The 16,860-nt window shown below is 40.4% G+C and overlaps 2 protein-coding genes across 13 annotated transcripts in view; one reads left to right on the top strand and one right to left on the bottom strand.

Moving 5' to 3' along the window:
- Positions 1 to 16,860, top strand: part of MED12L (mediator complex subunit 12L) — a 322,241-nt gene that overhangs the window by 132,875 nt on the left and 172,506 nt on the right. The window lies entirely within an intron of this gene.
- P2RY14 (purinergic receptor P2Y14) overlaps positions 1 to 16,860 on the bottom strand; it is a 51,319-nt gene that overhangs the window by 17,775 nt on the left and 16,684 nt on the right. The window contains exon 1 of one of the 3 annotated variants that reach the window (XM_081064418.1): positions 5,873 to 5,995. The exons of 1 other annotated variant lie outside the window; for it this stretch is intronic. In XM_081064418.1, the coding sequence (XP_080920544.1) occupies positions 5,873 to 5,934 (62 nt within the window). In that variant the 5' untranslated portion in view covers positions 5,935 to 5,995. Of the gene's footprint in view, positions 1 to 5,280; positions 5,396 to 5,872; positions 5,996 to 16,860 lie in introns of those variants that run through there. One more of the 3 variants, XM_081064420.1, reaches the window with a different exon arrangement.

The raw sequence follows: 16,860 nt of genomic DNA on the forward strand, positions 1-16,860 counted from the left end.
GCAGGTGTGTGTGTCTCTCAGACTTCTCAGCTACCTTCCTTCTCTTTTTTTCTCAGTCACCTGCCAGAGCTCCTCTGCCTATCCTTACATGGGTGTTTCCTATTCTGTTCTTGGCCATCTTCTTTTGTCTTTTTACTTTTTCTTCGAAACCAAGTGATCTTTGTTTAGGACATTGTTTAAAACCACCATCTATAAAACAAGCTCTTCCTTTTGGCACGTATTATCAGGCCATGTTCTTGGCGTCGGGACCCTGCCCTCTTGAAGCTCAGAGTCTGGTGGTTCTGCCTCTGAGCAGATTCATTGCCGTCCTCTCCCCACAGTGCACCTCCGTTTTCTGCAGACCTGGGTCACCCACAGCCCTGGATGTTACGGAGCCCAGTTGCTTCACCTCTATGGGGAAGGGCTCTGCACCAGCCGAGTTAGTCATGCCTGACCTTGAGCTTCCAATGTATCTTGTCGTCTCTTCCCCTCTCATCACATTTTATAGCAATACCTGCTACTTATTGGAAACGTCACCTTGTACCAGACATAGGCAATGCGAATTGCTTTTAAAAATGTTTGTGTTTTTTTTTTTTTAATGGACTTTTTGATGCTTTGACAGGAGTTTATGTGACATAAGCTAAAGCTCAACAAAAAGAGTAGGACACCGACCTCAGAGCGAGAGCACACCAAACTCTGCGTCTCTTCTGTGCGTCATCCGGGCTGGCACCTGACTCCTCCCAGGGTAACCCTGTCTTCAGTGTTGTATGCTGCATTTCCTCCCTTTTAAAACAAATTATGCTAATCCATACGCACATATAGTCCATTCTAAAACTCGCTCATGCTGTATACAGTCTTCCAGGACTTCTCTCTCTTTTTTTTTTTTTTATCCCCTACTCAGCATCGTTTCTCAAGTTTATCACTTTGTAAAAGGAATTGTAAATACTTGGGGAAAGATGAACCTTCACTTCCCCTGTTGCTGAGTATTTTAATTCCTAGGTATATGCCGTAGAAAACTATTACAGAAGCATACCGAGAAACAGGTACAAGAATGCTCATCGAAACACTAAAAGTAAAAATGTGGAAATAGTTCAAATGATTATTGACAGGAAAATGGGTGAAAAAACAACAGCCCATTATTTAGTGAAATTTTATGCAGCAGGTAAAATGAACATACTACAGCTATGTACTTTTAAGTTCTCCGGTAGTCCCGATAAGATAGAAGTAATCCCATTTTATAGTTGAGGAAATTGAAGTCCAAAGAGCTTGACTAAATTGTCCAAGGTCTCACAACTAGTACATTATAGAACTGAGATTTAAATACAGGTCAGTGACATTCTAAAGCCTTAACTACTAGAAAATGTTTCCTGCTGAAGAGACTTGTATTTGTTAGCTTGTCTGTTCTCCTGCACGGCGAGAGGAGCTTTGTATAATATTTTCACCTAACCCAGCAAGTGGTTTATAGTAGGAGTTGAATACATTTCTGCTGAATGACCTGAAACATCCTTTGCACAGGAAGCAAGCAGATGAAAGGAGCTTAGTGGCCTGAGCAAGTTCCTGAGTAGTAATCGGAGCCCCTGTGATTGGGCCTGCAATCTTCCAAGCCCTCAGTGATGGCAGGGTCCGGCCCATCTCCCCTTGGTTTCATACCTCCCCTCTGGTAGGTTGCTGGGCGAAGCCTGGCACATAGAATGTCAGCGTAACTTGGATCATCACTGGTCCCGCCCCCAAGTTCCTCGTCCAGGGCCTCCTGGAGGACAGAAGAGTCCTCTCCTCAGCCGGGAGAGTCTTTCACGTATAATACGAAACTGTCCAGCCTGTAGCAGCAAATGGGCAGCAGGTTTTCGTCTCTCTCTTGAATATCACTGACTGATTCACTTGTGGGAAACGTGCAGGTGTATTTGTGTGTATGGGGTGGGAGTGTGGAGGAGGCAAACTAGTAGATATTTGTGTCTTTGGTAGCTGAACCAATATTCATTGTAAATTAGATTATTGTGCTACTTAAAGTATTTGGCCCAGTGGAAGACAAATTCGGAATAAGAGCAAACGCCTAACTGCCTAGCTGTTCCCTTGAGCTTCTCCTTGTCTGTCATCCAGTGCGGGGAATGCGCTGAGCAGCTGCATGTTTTTTCTCTGCCCCAATAAATTACAAAGGCTTCTGGTTCTATGCTTCAAAATTCTGCCTGAAGATAACATCCAAATGACCAGTGGTTATATGATGCTATAAAATCTAGCATGGGTAAAAGATTCATTTAAAAACTGAGTTAGACTAAGGGTTTTAATGTAACAACAATATTCATTGATATGGGTTTAGAGTCTCCATTGCAACCAACTTTTAGGAACTCCCACTTATTGAGTTTTGGTGTGGTACTAAAGAAACAAATCCAGAAGGCTATTAAAACATTCTTTCCTTTTCCTATTGTGTATCTGTGAGACTAGATTTTCTTCAATATACTTGAATTACAACTATATTTTAAAACTGATCGAATGTAGAAGTGGATATGAGAATCTGTCTTAGGCTAGATGTTAAAGCGATATGCAAAAATGTAGAGTAATACCACTTTTCTAACGAAAAGCTTTTTCGAAAATACAATTATTTTTCATAAAAATGTTACATTAAAATTTGATGCTATTATTGAAATGAATTAAAATACATATTTTATAAAATTTACAATTTAAATTTCTAATACAGTAAATGTTGATAGATAATAAAACTTACACAAACTAAAGCTCTTCGGTACTGTGAAAGGGATCTTGAGACCAAAAGGTTGAGAATTCCTGGCTAAAATATAATTTGCTGTATTTCCTAATGAGATTTTTTTGGGTTACTTTGCTTATTTAAATATGTCAGCCCTTAATCTGTCCATGCACTGGACAGTATGGGCACTGTCTGTAAATACCGAAAAAGGATGTAAGTCCCTTGTGAAGAGTAATTAAATAAAATGTCTGTCATTGTAATTTACAAATCTGATATCTTCCATTTTTTTCTTGAGTTTAGTCAGATTGTCCGTTTTGTTTGCCGTCCATCCACCAAACATGTGAATTAAGCAAATCCTAACCCCAGTGTCGTTCTCTGCCTCTTTCTGTACAGAACCACCATCTGTGGGGCTCACGGGCCCTGTCACAGGTCTGCAGACTCTCTAGTGGTCAGGCCCAGTGTCAGGCCAGGAAGGACCGGCCTGCTTGTTCACAGTGTAGGTCACTTCCGGCAGTAGGCACTCAGTGGGCGTGCGTTGGTAGGTACTCACTATTTGTGTACTGGCACAACGCACCTTTTTCTGTTGGAATGGTAGGAGGTAAATTGGGAAAAGTATTCATTTGCCTTATTTTGTGATTTCTTTTTTAGCCTCATGGATGTCAGATTCTAACTCAAGAAATTTCTGGTGGGATTTTACTTTTGGCAGTGCTACTTCTAACGTAATAAGTTCTTAGCAAGGATGGGTGAGGGAATTCCGTTTTTATTGAGCAGCTGCTATGTGCCAGGTACTAGAAAGCCTCAATTAGTATCTTAGTAGCTCTCTAGGGTGATAGCTTTATCATGATGTTTTATAGGTGATGGGACAGAAGAAGATCAAAGAGGCAAAAGAGCTGAAAAACAAAACAAAACACGTAGCTCCGTGCCACGTTAGCTTCAAATCCAGTTTATCTGCAAAGTGCCTGCTTTTTTCACAGTGTGAGAGAGCCTCTGTAACAGTCTGGGGTTCGGTAACATTGACGATTTTATATGGTGTGATTGTTGCTGTTGTGTAAACAGGGGGTTAAGGGACAGAGCAGTTCTGAATACTCTTGCATTTCCAACTTGTGTTTATGTATAAATCACAGTTTTTATTGGACATATTCATCTCCTTAGGTCAGAGACAAGATAGGATAGGTAAAGGGGCACTGGACTGGAAGCCGGATGACTTTTCCTTTCTAAGTACCATCCTCGACCTTTATCAGCTGTGTTATCTTGTTTGAGTCACTGGACGTCTCTGGACCCCAGTTCCCTTATGGGTAAAACAGAGCCAATAATAGAAGGTCTTTCCCAATGTACTTTGACTGCTAGAAACACCCAATTTTGATAACAATATTTGTGCAAAGGCTTTAAAAGCAGAGGTCTGTACTTAATGGGGATAATTGGAAGTCCTGGTTCTCACTATCATATAAAAATTACGTAAATTATCATTACTGGTGTTCTCCTTATCCTTTGACTTCTGGGACTACTTCTTGAGACTATGACTCCATTCTTTTTTTCATCAGATTAAGTCATATAAAATTGCTGATATTTGACTTTTTTATCTATAAAAAATGGCATCTTTATAGGGTTAATGCTAATACATTTACACATGAATGCTTAACAAAAAAAACCAAAAAAAAAACAACCTATGTAATTGTACCAAAGGGAACATGGCAAAAAGTAAGCCTAGATCTTTGTTATGTTTTCCAAAACAAACTTTTACTCTGGATTTTTTCAGGCTATCTTGATGCTATATGGTAATCCCTAGAAGCCAATTAAATGTTTTGTCTTGAAGAAGCACTAAAGGCAAGAAGGATCTTTCCCTAGAATGGGTGGGGCTGACGTGGAGAATTGGCCAGAGCTGAAAAAGGAGTTGCAAATGCTGGTCTGTATATTTCAGTTATGTTAAGTGAGAGATCTATGTATTTGAATGTCTGTATATCTATGTCTGTTTAGAGAGATTTTTCTCCCTTGAGTGCTTTAAGTGGAGAAAGCTGGCAAGAAAGGTGCTAGGCATAAAAATAAATTAGACAACTCAAGAGACTGCAGTTTTTCCATTTAAAGAATCATTTGTTAAGAAGAGTCACAGCTTTTAAAAATACTAAATGTAGTTTAAAATTCTTTTTGCAGTACATGGGGAGGTGCTCGTGATTGGCAAATTATCCTCTAAAACCCTGCCTTCCTTTAGTTGTAGTGTTCTTACAGTTTCTAAGAAAATGGAGTTCTTTAAACAAAAAGCTTTTTTCTTTTAGGCTGGAAAATAAACTGGAGTGGATTCTAAGCACACATTAAGTTTTAAAATTACTGATTAGAATTTATAGAATTTACTATTCAGTTTGTAGAAAAACAAACAGTAGAATAAGTTCCACAAATTACATTCTTTGTCCTTGCCATCCCCAAATTATAACAAAAAACACTATCAATGCTTGATGCCTAAATGTCTGTGAAATCTCAGAGGAAGAAATCAGAAGTTAAGAATCGAGAATATGGAAATCAAAACTTAAGACATTAATAAAAACTAAAGCAGCTACTCTGAGGCTTACTTACTTCCTGTTTCTTTCCTGTGAAAATCAATTGTGACTCACCATTAAATCCATACCAGCAGCCCAGGCATTTCAGAGAAGACTTTAAATGCTTCTTTGCGTGAAGTATTTCACCTTTGATTTCAGACTTTTTGTGAGGTTGTGGCCTCTTGTGCTCTTAAACCAAACCTTCTGTTGTTTTTTGTGTGTTTTTTTTTTCCTGCAGCATTTCAGATTTTTTTTTTTTTTTTTACTGGCTGTTCTTAGCTCTGAGATTGCCTCATAACGCAGCTGTATCAGTGTTCTTTACCATATCCAAAACTGATTTTAACTCAGTATTTACATGCACACAACACTGACTTAAATTTTTCAAGCAGTAAGTTTACAGAATTTTAAAAATAGGAAATTCCTAAAGCCTAATGCCCGAGCCCATGGCAGAAAAGCCTGCTTCTGGTGATTAAAAAGAACATGTACAGGGAAAAGTTAATTGTACTTAGTCCTTGAACTCGGAAAAGTAAATATCACCCTGTAAATCTGTCATGTGTCATTTCATCCATTAAAAAAAAATAGAATTTAGGACACGAAAGCACAAAAAGCCGTTTTACATTAGAAAAACAAATGCTCTTTAAATATACTCTGCAGTGGATAGACTTACCAGTTTTTCCAGCCTCTTATGGTCTCTGTAGGCAAGATTGGGTCAGAAACTGAGTGTAACATCTGATGTTGAGGGAAATATACTTTGCTTTCTGCCTGGGCTGCTCGTGTTGACCAGTGGGAAATGCATTAGCTCTCAAACCAAAACATTGAAAGTGCTCTATGAAACGTTGACATCTCGCCAAAGGTTTGAATGTCAAGTATTGCAGATGTCCAGTCCTCTTTGGAGCCCAGCTCTGTGTGCGTATATAGTTGGATCTCATTTGTGCTTACAAGTTATTAGGGTCTGACAAACAGTAAGTGGTATGAGGCTGGGTACAGAGAGAAAGGAGAGGGGCCCCCAAGTGAGAGCCTCAGCCGGCAGGAGGCTGCATCTTTCCCATGCCTAGCCGTGACCTCTTCCTGTGAAGCGATGATGAGAATAGCTTCTGCATTTATTGGGAAGTATTTTTAAGTTGTAATTCACATGGTTTCAGCTAACTCCTTGAAACTTGTTGGAAACCTGCAAAATATTTGAGCCTAAAGGGGACCAGAACCTTTCCCATTTCAGTAGCAGGGCAGGGAGTGGGGAGGGCGTGCAAGGAGGTGTGCACCTGAGCGTCTTGATCAGCGAAGGGCCAGGTAACTATCACATGAGAAGAGGGACTGAAAGGACTTGGGTGGTTGGCCGTGTTCTAAGGGGAGGACCTGGTGCCTGATGGAGCCTGGTCCGTTGCAGCCATCATCCCGGCACATCCCCAGCTTGGAATGGGTGCTGGCGGGTCTCCTAATCTTTCTTCAGTTTACCCGCTCCTCTTAAATCTGGTTTTGGAGCTTCCCGTTTGACCCCAGTTTCTGGGTTATTTTTTCATTTAACAAATTGTTGCTGGGACTCCGTACTCTTACATGGTACTCTGGATGAAGGCAGTCTAATTTCTCTCTCTCGGAAGGAAGGGCTCAAGTCTCCTACGTTCTGTCTACTTTGAACACACCCAGTTTCGGACCTATTTCATCACCTTAACTTATCTTACCAGCTTCCCTCCCTTTCATTCGTGCTTATTATCATTATCCAACAAAATAAAACAGCCTCTCAGACCTCCCCCTTGACGGTCAGCCCCTCTTGTTTGGTACTACTGATCACCCAAGTGACAAACCATTACATTCTTCTTCACCGTCTCGTCCACTCTTAGCCAGTCAGTCACCAAAACTTGATGGTTCCTTTTTTTTTAAACACCTAAGTATTTCTTGTCTATGATTCCCTCCAAACCCAAGGTCATTTTTGCCTGGATTCCCCGCCTGTGGTCTATCTGCCCCCTCTGAGTGGAACCCCTCTACTATACAAGCACGGCCGTTCCTTTCCGGGGATCCTTGTCTCCGACAGATAAGTTCATGCTGTTAAACCGAGCAGACCTCGTGCTATGTGCTTAGACACTCATCTGCTGCCACGGCTTGCCTTGAACTTCATATTACCGCAACACTGATGTGTTTGAACTTCCTGCAATTATTGGTGGCTCTTGCCTCCTTGCTTGGGCCTATGCCTTTTCCTCTGCCTGGACTAACCCTCTGGAATAATTCTCTTCTCCTTTCACCTGGTTCATCTTGAACTTGAACTGCATTTCTAGAATTTCAGCCATTTGTGTACTTCTCAATTTTTATATATCCACATGCTATCTGCTCTATTTCTGTATGATTGTTGTTTACGTGGAATCACCTTAAAAATTAAATGTTCAGCTTCAGTCTAAGCAAAAATATTGAAATGACATATTTTATGTGCTTATTTTAATTAAAATAATTCCATGACTGTTTAGTAAATTTGTCTGCGTATGATATATCCCAAGTATTTCTCAAACCTGTGGAAACGCAGCTTTCAGGCACAGTATGGCCTCCCCTTCCTCTAGCAAGCTTTCCTGACCGCACATGCCGGGAAAACTGGCCGAAAATACTATCGATCCTTCCATCCATTCTTACATGCATCTGTTCATCTAATCAATCAAGTAATGTTTAGTCAGTCGAGTAATAATTATAGTCACCTTCTGTGTGAGGTGCCATGGGAGTCCAGGGTGTAGCCATGAATGATTAACCTGTGTTTTTGAATTATCTGTCGTTTGTTTTTCCTCCCAGTTAGATTGGGAACTGTTCGTTGAAGGCAAGGGCAATATTTTGTGAGTTTCGCATCTTTAGCACCTACCACTTTTACTTGTGGAATTAAAAGAATGCAAAAGTAAAGATGTATTGATTTCTTAATTTTCTCTTTTCTTCTAAGTTTCACTTATAACACTTGATGAGTTTCATAAATGAGACTTCTAAACATTGATAAGGGCCCGAGTAAAAGTTTATATGCTCACTTTTATTTTTGAAGGCCTGGTATCCATGATACAAAAATAAACAGTCATTTATAAATATTCAGTTTGATATGCAGGGATAGTTTTGTTTGTAATCCAGTCACTTCTAGAACTGGCTCAGATACAAAGAAATCTTGAGTCAAATGTGTATATTTTAATCGAAATCAGTACTTGGGGCTGTGCAGATCAAACTTGGTTCAATTTTATTGGATTAAAGAATGATTGCAGTATTGAAAGGAACAAGTACTACCTGGGAATGCCAAAGGAAAAAAAGCAATTTAAAGGAACTTGTACACTTTTAATGGCATTACATTTTGTAAGCTGAAGGGAGAACTGGACATACCTAAAACTCAAATCTCTAAGCCTTTCACATTCAACACTCTTGGGGAATTATAAAGAAACAGTATTGGCAATCCGGTAGTACAAAGCTAAGGACTTGGGGAATCCTGAGGGGATGGCAGGAACCCTCAGTACCGTGGTAAATATCAGTGTCTGGGATTTAAGAGCCTATCCAAAGCAGAAGAAGCCAGTTTAAATATGGAAGGTGGATTCCTATAAACTAGATAATTTAAGAGGCACAACCTATTGTACTGTGTTGATGTTGATCACGTGTGTAGTTTCACACTGTGCCAGAAACCACTAAGTGTCCCAGGGGGCTTCTACCCCTCCCCGCGCTCTCCAAGTTGAAGTAGGGCCATCACGGCAGGAGATGTGCAATTTGATGTGGTTTATGGTTAGACCATGTCCTGTTTCCAAACACACCATCTGTTCTCTCCTCTGTGACCTTTGTCAGGTTGTTTCCTCTTCCATCTCTACCTGTTGACTCCTAGTGCATCACTTAAAACCCGGCTCAGCCTGCACTGTTTTTGGTGCTTTTCCTTATCTTCCCACCAAGCGGGAAGGAATGGTTAACCCCTCTCTAAATTCCTGTCGTGCTTAGTTTGAATTCTCATCAGGCCTCAAAATGTTGTGCTGTCTCACAGATGGTGATGGCTCTCTCTCCTGGTCTGGGGGAATGAATGGTGGGCCTTTTGCTGATGTTCCCCAAATCTGTTATTCATGTAGTCACTTGGCATGTCGGGCAACAGGACAGGGTATTTTTCTGCAGCCTTTGTCACCGCATATTGCCAGCTTGTCTGGGCTGGCATCCTGGGCTTGGCACATTACCCCTTTGCTTAGCAATCCATGGGCACCCCGTCTCCTGAGACAACAGCTCAGTGAGAAAGGAAGAGTCATATACAAGAAGGTGTTTATATGTCACGAATGACGACCTCCACTATTTTTCCTTCTTTCTTCTTTGCCTAGCCCAAGAAATGTAGACATTTTTAAAATGTTAATTTCTTTTTGTTGGTAATTCAAATTAAACTGACTACAAGTTTTTATCCAAGTCATGTATTTATGTACTTTCAGAAATCAAATGAATAATGGCAGTCCCTGTCTTTTTCCTGTGCCCCAGTGGCCACCTCTTTCACTTTTTAGCTATTAGTTTTGAGTATCAAGTCCTAAATTCCTACATAACTGACAGTTCTTGGCTTTCAGAAATGTCTGTTGACTTCTTTCTGTAGAAGATGAAGATTTAGCTCCCTTATTTTCTACACTTCTCTCCACCGAGATCATTATGTCCACAGTTTTTGAACAACAGTGTCCCTTATTCATATTAAAGCTATGCAAATGTTATTTGTAGCCGAGGCGCTTCAGTTGCACTAAAAGGGATTGCAGTTCCCCAGCCTCCACTGGTGACCAGGAGAACCCATGCTGTCTTGGCTGTGAGGGCACACTTCCCTCTGAGTCCAGGCTGCCCCGTTTTCCCATTTACAGTTAGTTAAGATATGTCAACATGCTATGTAAATGTTAGCTCTTATTATCACTTCAATATTATAATACGAGCCAAACCTCATTTAGTCTAGTTCTTAGCTGTATGTGTCTGAATAATAAGCTTAAAAGTACTTTGCCAACAGCTGTGTTTAGAGAACTATATAAAGTCCAGGTGTATGTTTATGTTTACAGCTTTTGCCAGGTAGATAGTTCTTAGCATTATACCTCAAGAGGCAAAGGAAGGGTGTGTTGACAAATCCTTGTTATTAATAGTGTTCTGTTATATTTCACTGGAGAGCCCTTTTAGCTTATCACTTTTAGGCATTTTTCTTTTGGCAGCTTGCAATTATTGGTATCTTAGAAAAGTCACATACATGAAATATACACACTTCCAAAACTGCATTTGTTATTCTTGTCTTGCTAGTTGAAACGTCCCTGCTACCGGACACCTAAATCAAGTTCTGATTCTTTACATGGCAGCTCTCTTTTGTAGTTTTCCCAGAATCCTTGTATTATACTTGAAAAGCAAGGCCCCTGACTTTATTCATTGAACCCTATAGACAATCACTTAGAAGATGAAAGTATCTGAGTCATAATTAGGCAGGCTGGGGATTGGCTTGTGGAGGTGATGAGACTGTTGGGAGACCAATTTGATGTGAGAATAAGCAATCCGAGAAAAGAGCTAACGGCCAAATAACTGAGGGGATGCAAGAGGAAGACAGAGACTCTCATTTATTTTGTAAAAATACTATTTGTGAGATTCATATTAATTGGTAACTTTCATGTGTGAGAGTGTGACTCTCTAAACTTGTCATAGATCGAAAGGGGAGTGTGTCTAGATAATGAGCCTCCAGTAGAGAGAAAATCTGTGGCAGTTGAATATTGCTCAGCAGAGGGATGTGGGATAGAAACAAACGCCTGCAGCAGTGGCTATCCATCTGTGCTGTCACGTGCCTTTTCTATCCATCTGTAACTAACCACAGGCCTTTTTCCTGCGCCTGTAAGCCCCTCCTGGGGCGGGGGGGGGGGTCTTCACAGTCTATCAGAGCCTGCCCCTGAGATGAAACCTTAGGCCATCTTTGGCTAGAGTTTCATCCAGGACAAATGAAGAAAAAAATTACAGCAAGCTTGTCCACTCCAGCCTGGAGACAAACTCAGGGTTGGATTAGTCTGTTATTCTTTGCAGTTAATCATATATAACGTATTCAGAGTTACCTTTGGGTACAAAAGTGAGTTCTGCTTCTTATCAGCTTGGAGGACCTTGGGCTAGTTATGTAATCTTTCTAAATCTGTTTCCCATGTATAAAAAAGGCCTAGTATCACCGACCTCGTTCAAGTTGTTGGCAGGTGTAAATGAAGTAATGTGTATTTTCTTCCTGCCATGCTCAGCCCAGGTAGGCAGTCAGAACACAGTAGTGGCTCTTATTAATACACTCACAGGCTAATTGTTGCTTTATAATTTTCTTGAAATTGGATTGTTGTTGAACATATGGTCGATATAGAGTGCTGTGCTTCTCAGTTGTAGTAAATGTTGACTTTCATGAAACGATCCAAATTTGAGGTCTTTGGCTCAGTAAAGATGGTTATGGGAAAACTCTCTTAGAGGACATAGCCACACATAGCCCCGGAAAAAGTATTTCCAAATCGTAAATGTAATCCCAGGAGGAAATAAGCAGCATGCAGTAGCCTTTTGAGCTCAAACCTTCAAAGACAGGCCCACGTGGGTGGTTTACCCTGTGGCTTAGCTTCCCGGGGCCCCTTAGGGAGCCCCTTTCCCACCCTGTTCCATCCCTAGTTCCACGCACCCCCTCTCCACAGGGAGGATGCCTCCTCTTTCTTCACTGCTGTCAACTGGAGAAGTTGTTAGGGTCCTGTTCTTTTATAGACAGAATGGGAGGTCCTGAAGGACCTCTACACTGCCGGAAAACCCATCAGGCTGCTGCCTCCACAGGACAGACTGCAGCTCGTTATGCTAATGGCACAATTAAGCAACGACTAGATAAATCTCTCTTATTTCAAGGCCCAGGAGACGCCAAATGCTAGTAACGGCAGGAAACATTTATTTTTCCTTAGGTAAGGAGAGCAAAAGTTTACATGAGCAGACCATTTTGTAAATATTTTGTTAGTTCAGCTGACTGGTTATTAATCCATTCTGTTTTATTGTGGGAAATGTGAGAGGTTTTTCTGTTTTTCGTTTTGTCTTTTTTTTAACGGGCCATAGGAAAAAAAATAATGTTCAAATTTAAGTGATCTCTTGTCACTTGCCAAACCTAGTATCATTTGTTAACTCCACGTATGAAGTATGTGCTCTTTGCTAAGAGGAAGGGTGCTCACCCCTCCATTGGAGGCACGTAGTTTCAGGAAACAAAACCAAAAAGCAGCGCATGAGACAGCTGCTTCTGAAATATCAGAAATGGTGTGGTTTTAAAAAGGAAATGATTATGAGAGATTGTAGACTTTTTCATTCCAAGTTTTCCCAGAACCATTTGGAACAGTTTCTCTGACTTAGCCTGAAAGTCAGAGAAAGTCGAGTGTTTCTCTGTAGCTCTTATTCTGCAGCTTCAATTTAATCCTCTTTTATCTGGATGCCAATTGGCATGCTGTAATTAGTCTAAATATTTATTGGATCTTGCTACTACAAATTTATCTTTTAGGCAGTTGAAACGTTTATTGACCTTGTGGTCCTGGGGGTGTGAGAGGCAGTCTGTGTGATTGGTTGAGCATAATGTCTCCGGAGTAGATTGCCTTACTTAGAATGTTGGCTAATGCACATACTGGCTGTGTGTCCTTGGGCACGTTACTTAACCTATCTGTGCCTCAACAGGTCTTCCTTGGGGTGAGCTATCCAAAAACAATGATAATGTCTATTTCAGAAACAATGATAATGTCTAGAATGAAAAACTGATGTGCTCAGGCCCTTTCAGAGACCTTTGCGACACGTCTGGGTCTGTGCCTGCTGCAACGTAGGTGTGAACAGGAGCTGAGCTCTGCTGTCCGGTGTTTCTGTGCTGTTCTTCTCCAAGCTTTGCTTCTGCCTCCTGCGAAACGGTGCTGATAATGGCACTTCCCTGACGGGGTTGCTGGGTGAAGTAAGTGAAATAGTGCACGTGGAATGTACACAGTTCATGGCACAAAGAATAGCTAATAAATATTAGTAGTATTTCTATTGATCTCTCCAAATTAAAATAATGTAATTGTATTCTGCTCCCCTCTGCCCATTAGTAGGGATATCTAGAAAAAGACTTGAGTGTTTTGATTCCTGGAGTATCCAACTGTGTCTTGTAGCTATATTGTCATTTAGACATGCAAATGGGATGTGAACACTTCATGTCAGTAGTAAGGTTTGGGGGACTTTGGGGAAAGGATGGACAAAAGTGAGTAGAGAGTAAGGATAGAGATGATGTTGTGATAATACGCTATTTACTTAAATATGTTCAATGAGTCAGTTAATTCCTCAATTTTAATGAGAGAATTGGGTTAAAAATGGTCTAAGACAGTGGAAATGTAATGGCTCTGTGCCATGTCAGAGGAATAGTGGATGGGGGGAGGGGGTTCACAAAGTGTGAGGGATATAAATGATAAACGTCTAAGTATTACTTTGTCTTGTGCACCTGAAACTAAAGAAAAGAGTTCTTGGCCTTCTACGATGCATGAATAGCATAAATTTGTTACTGGTACATAAAATTTCTTGTACATTATATCTGCTCTTGTGTTTTGTAGTTATTTGTTACAGCAAATTTCTTGTACCATAATATGTTAAAAAACAAATGCTAAAATTCCTTTATAATACAAAAAAAAAGTCTAAGGTCCTTTCCTCTGTAAAATTGTCAGGCTTGTTGGGCAATCTCTGTAGTGTCTTTCTAAAAAGTTTGTCCAGACTCTGGTTCTAACAACATGTTCTAAAACTGTATATGTGTGTGTGGTTTCTGTTTTGTTCTGAGTGACAGAGCAGTAGATCCATTTTATTTTTCCTATAGAAATCTTAAGTAGAACCCTAAAACAAGATGAAAGTGTAGCCTACCTGCTCAATCTCTATGTTGTTGCCCCCAAGATATATCTGTGATCCCCTATGGCTAAGGAATCGTTTGAAAACTGTCGATGTAGATCTTTCTTCTAGAATAAGCCTATCCCGCAAATTGCAACTATGGGCTTAGTAGATATTTTAATAATTCAAAACCAGTGTGTAGTCCCTTTTGTTTGTTTTTGCTGTTGTCTTTGCCTGAGGAGACATATTCAAAAAAATATTGCTTGGAGTGTTAGGGTTTCTGGTCTTACATTTGAGTCTTTAATCCATTTTGAGTTTATTTTTGTATATGGTGTAATAAAGTGGTCCGGTTTCTTTTTTTCTTTTTTTTGCACGTAGCTATCTAGTTTTTCCAACACAGGCAATCTAAGTGTCCATTAGTAGGTAAATGGGTAAAGAAGAGACCGTGTGTCTGTGTGTCTGTGTGTGTGTGTGTGTGTGTACAGGTATATATGCATATAATGAAATATTACTTAGCCATAAGAAAGAATGAAATTTTGCCGTTTGTGACAAAATGGATAGACCTAGAGGGTATTGTGCTGAGTGAAATAAGTCAGACAGAAAAGGACAAATATCATATAAGCTCACTTATACTTGTATGTGGAATCTAAAGAACAAAATAAATGAACAAACAAAACAGAAACAGACTCATAGATACAAAGAACAAATTGATGGCTGCCACAGGGGAAGGATGTAGGGGGAAGGGCGAAAAAGGTGAAGGGGAATAATAGATACAAATTTCCAGTTATACAATCAGTAAGTCACAAGGATGTACTGTACAGCATAGAAAATATCGTCAGTATTGTAAACCTTGTATGGTGTCCGATGGTCACTAGACTTTTCATGGTGATTACTTTGTTAGGTGTATACCTACATAGTGAGTAACTATGTTGTATGCTTGAAAATAATATAATGTTTATTAACTATATTTTAATGAAAACATAAAATCATATCTGAAAGAGCAAGAGAAAAAAATGAATTGACCTTTAGGAGTCAAAATGGAGATATCCGGTAACAAGAAGACTGTTACTGATGGATATGGTCCCTTTTCTTTAGGAAATTCCAGTGTCAGGACAAGCACAACACCAGGGAGACAACCAGTTAATTCAAGCCTGGGTTTCCTTTCTGCTTGAAAAGCGGCCGCGACCCTCCCTGGTCTGTTGGTGTGGGGCCAGCAGGCTTGTGTGTTCTTGTGCCTGGGCCAAGAGGTAGGGGTGTTCCTTGTTACCCCAAGCACCTCAGCCCCTTCCTAGGACAAAGTGTGACACTTCCCAGGTCAGATGTCTTTATAGACAAGAGTATTTAAGACTGAGACAACCTCCATGAAGTCTCGTGGTCTAGTGCTGTATTTGCATATATCCCCGATCTGTGACTTGGTTGGAATACCAGCTGTGCGCGTCAGGCATTTCTGAGGTGGGCCTGGAATCCCGAGAGCCGTTGGGTCAGCCCCATTATCCAGCCTGCAGGTGCATGTGGACCTGCGAGCCCCGTGCAGCTAACAGGTAATGTCGCCATGCAGTGGCTGGCTTGTTTGAATGACAGTGCTTTCCCTATTTTATAGGTATTTGGTGAGTGCACACATGTTTTATTTAAACAAGTTACACGTTTTTGGCGAAGATATTTATTTCCCTAATGATATATGTGTTTATGTGTATATTAAATACATAATTATGTATATATTTGTTATCAATAATTAATAAACCTATTTACCCCCTAAAAGCACTTGGTGTTGCTTTGAAATGGAATGACATGGGAAGAAAGGTGCACCTGAGGTGTTTGACTTGTTTAACTCTTTTTGTTTGAGTTTGATTAGCTAGAGTGCTGTAGGACTGACCACAGCACAGCTCTCTTTGAGAACAATGCACTCTGTAAAGTGCTGTGGACATCTGGCCTCCGTTCAGAAGTATATACTCCTTTCAAACTGGCATGTTTTTCTTCTTGCCTTTAAGATTTGGGAGAGACTTTCTGATCTGAGGTGCATTGTCCCAGGAAATACTTTCAAAAAGGTTTCATTTACCAAAGGCTTAACCAATACTGATGGATAGGGTGACCTTATACTTCGTTATTCAAACTGGGACACTTTTGCAAGTAAAACCAGGCATTGTTAATTGTAATTACACCATGACTGCAGGAGTGAACTGGGTCTGTCCTGGGCAAACATAGTTCAGCTTAGGTACTTGGAATGGTTAGAACAGAAATTTTGAATACCCCAAATCTTTTGAAAGCCTAGACCTTAAAATGAGTCTCCAGACAGATGGACAGATGTACCTTGTGTCTTTCGTAGTGAATGCTGCCATGTAGAATTGGCATCTACTAAGAGTAATTTATTGAGCGTCTACTATGTATAAGTACTCAGTGTTAGCCTTTAGGTGGATGCTTTCATCCACCACTCAGAAGGGCCCATTGCTTTTCTAAACACATGTCGTGGCTTACAGTTTAGCCCCAGTGCGTTTTTTTCCCTTGGCTCTGTTTATTCTCTTTTCTAATTCTGTTCCTTTATGATGTCCCTGACTGTTAATCCATCCTATTTTCTCCCGTCTGTAATCCCTGTATGTTAATTCTAAATTATTTAGAACCAAATCTCTTTTTTGTTGTGTGATAAATATTCCAGATTTGTAAGCACTCTAATGGGAGTGGGAGATCAGGGCATTTTCAATTTTTCCGTGGACTGCGTCATTCAGCTCCCTGCTGGGCATATAGTGGGTCCTCACTGTATTGATGGGCGTGGCTGGAGGGGGTGTCACTGGTGGGGGTGGGTAGCAGAGGTGAGTTTGTTTCAACTATAAAAAGAATGAGGGCTATTCAAATTAATGGCCGTGGTGTTTGAAA

This window comes from Rhinolophus hipposideros, assembly GCF_964194185.1.
Source record: "Rhinolophus hipposideros genome assembly, chromosome: 2".
In the NCBI taxonomy this organism is placed as follows: domain Eukaryota; kingdom Metazoa; phylum Chordata; class Mammalia; order Chiroptera; family Rhinolophidae; genus Rhinolophus; species Rhinolophus hipposideros.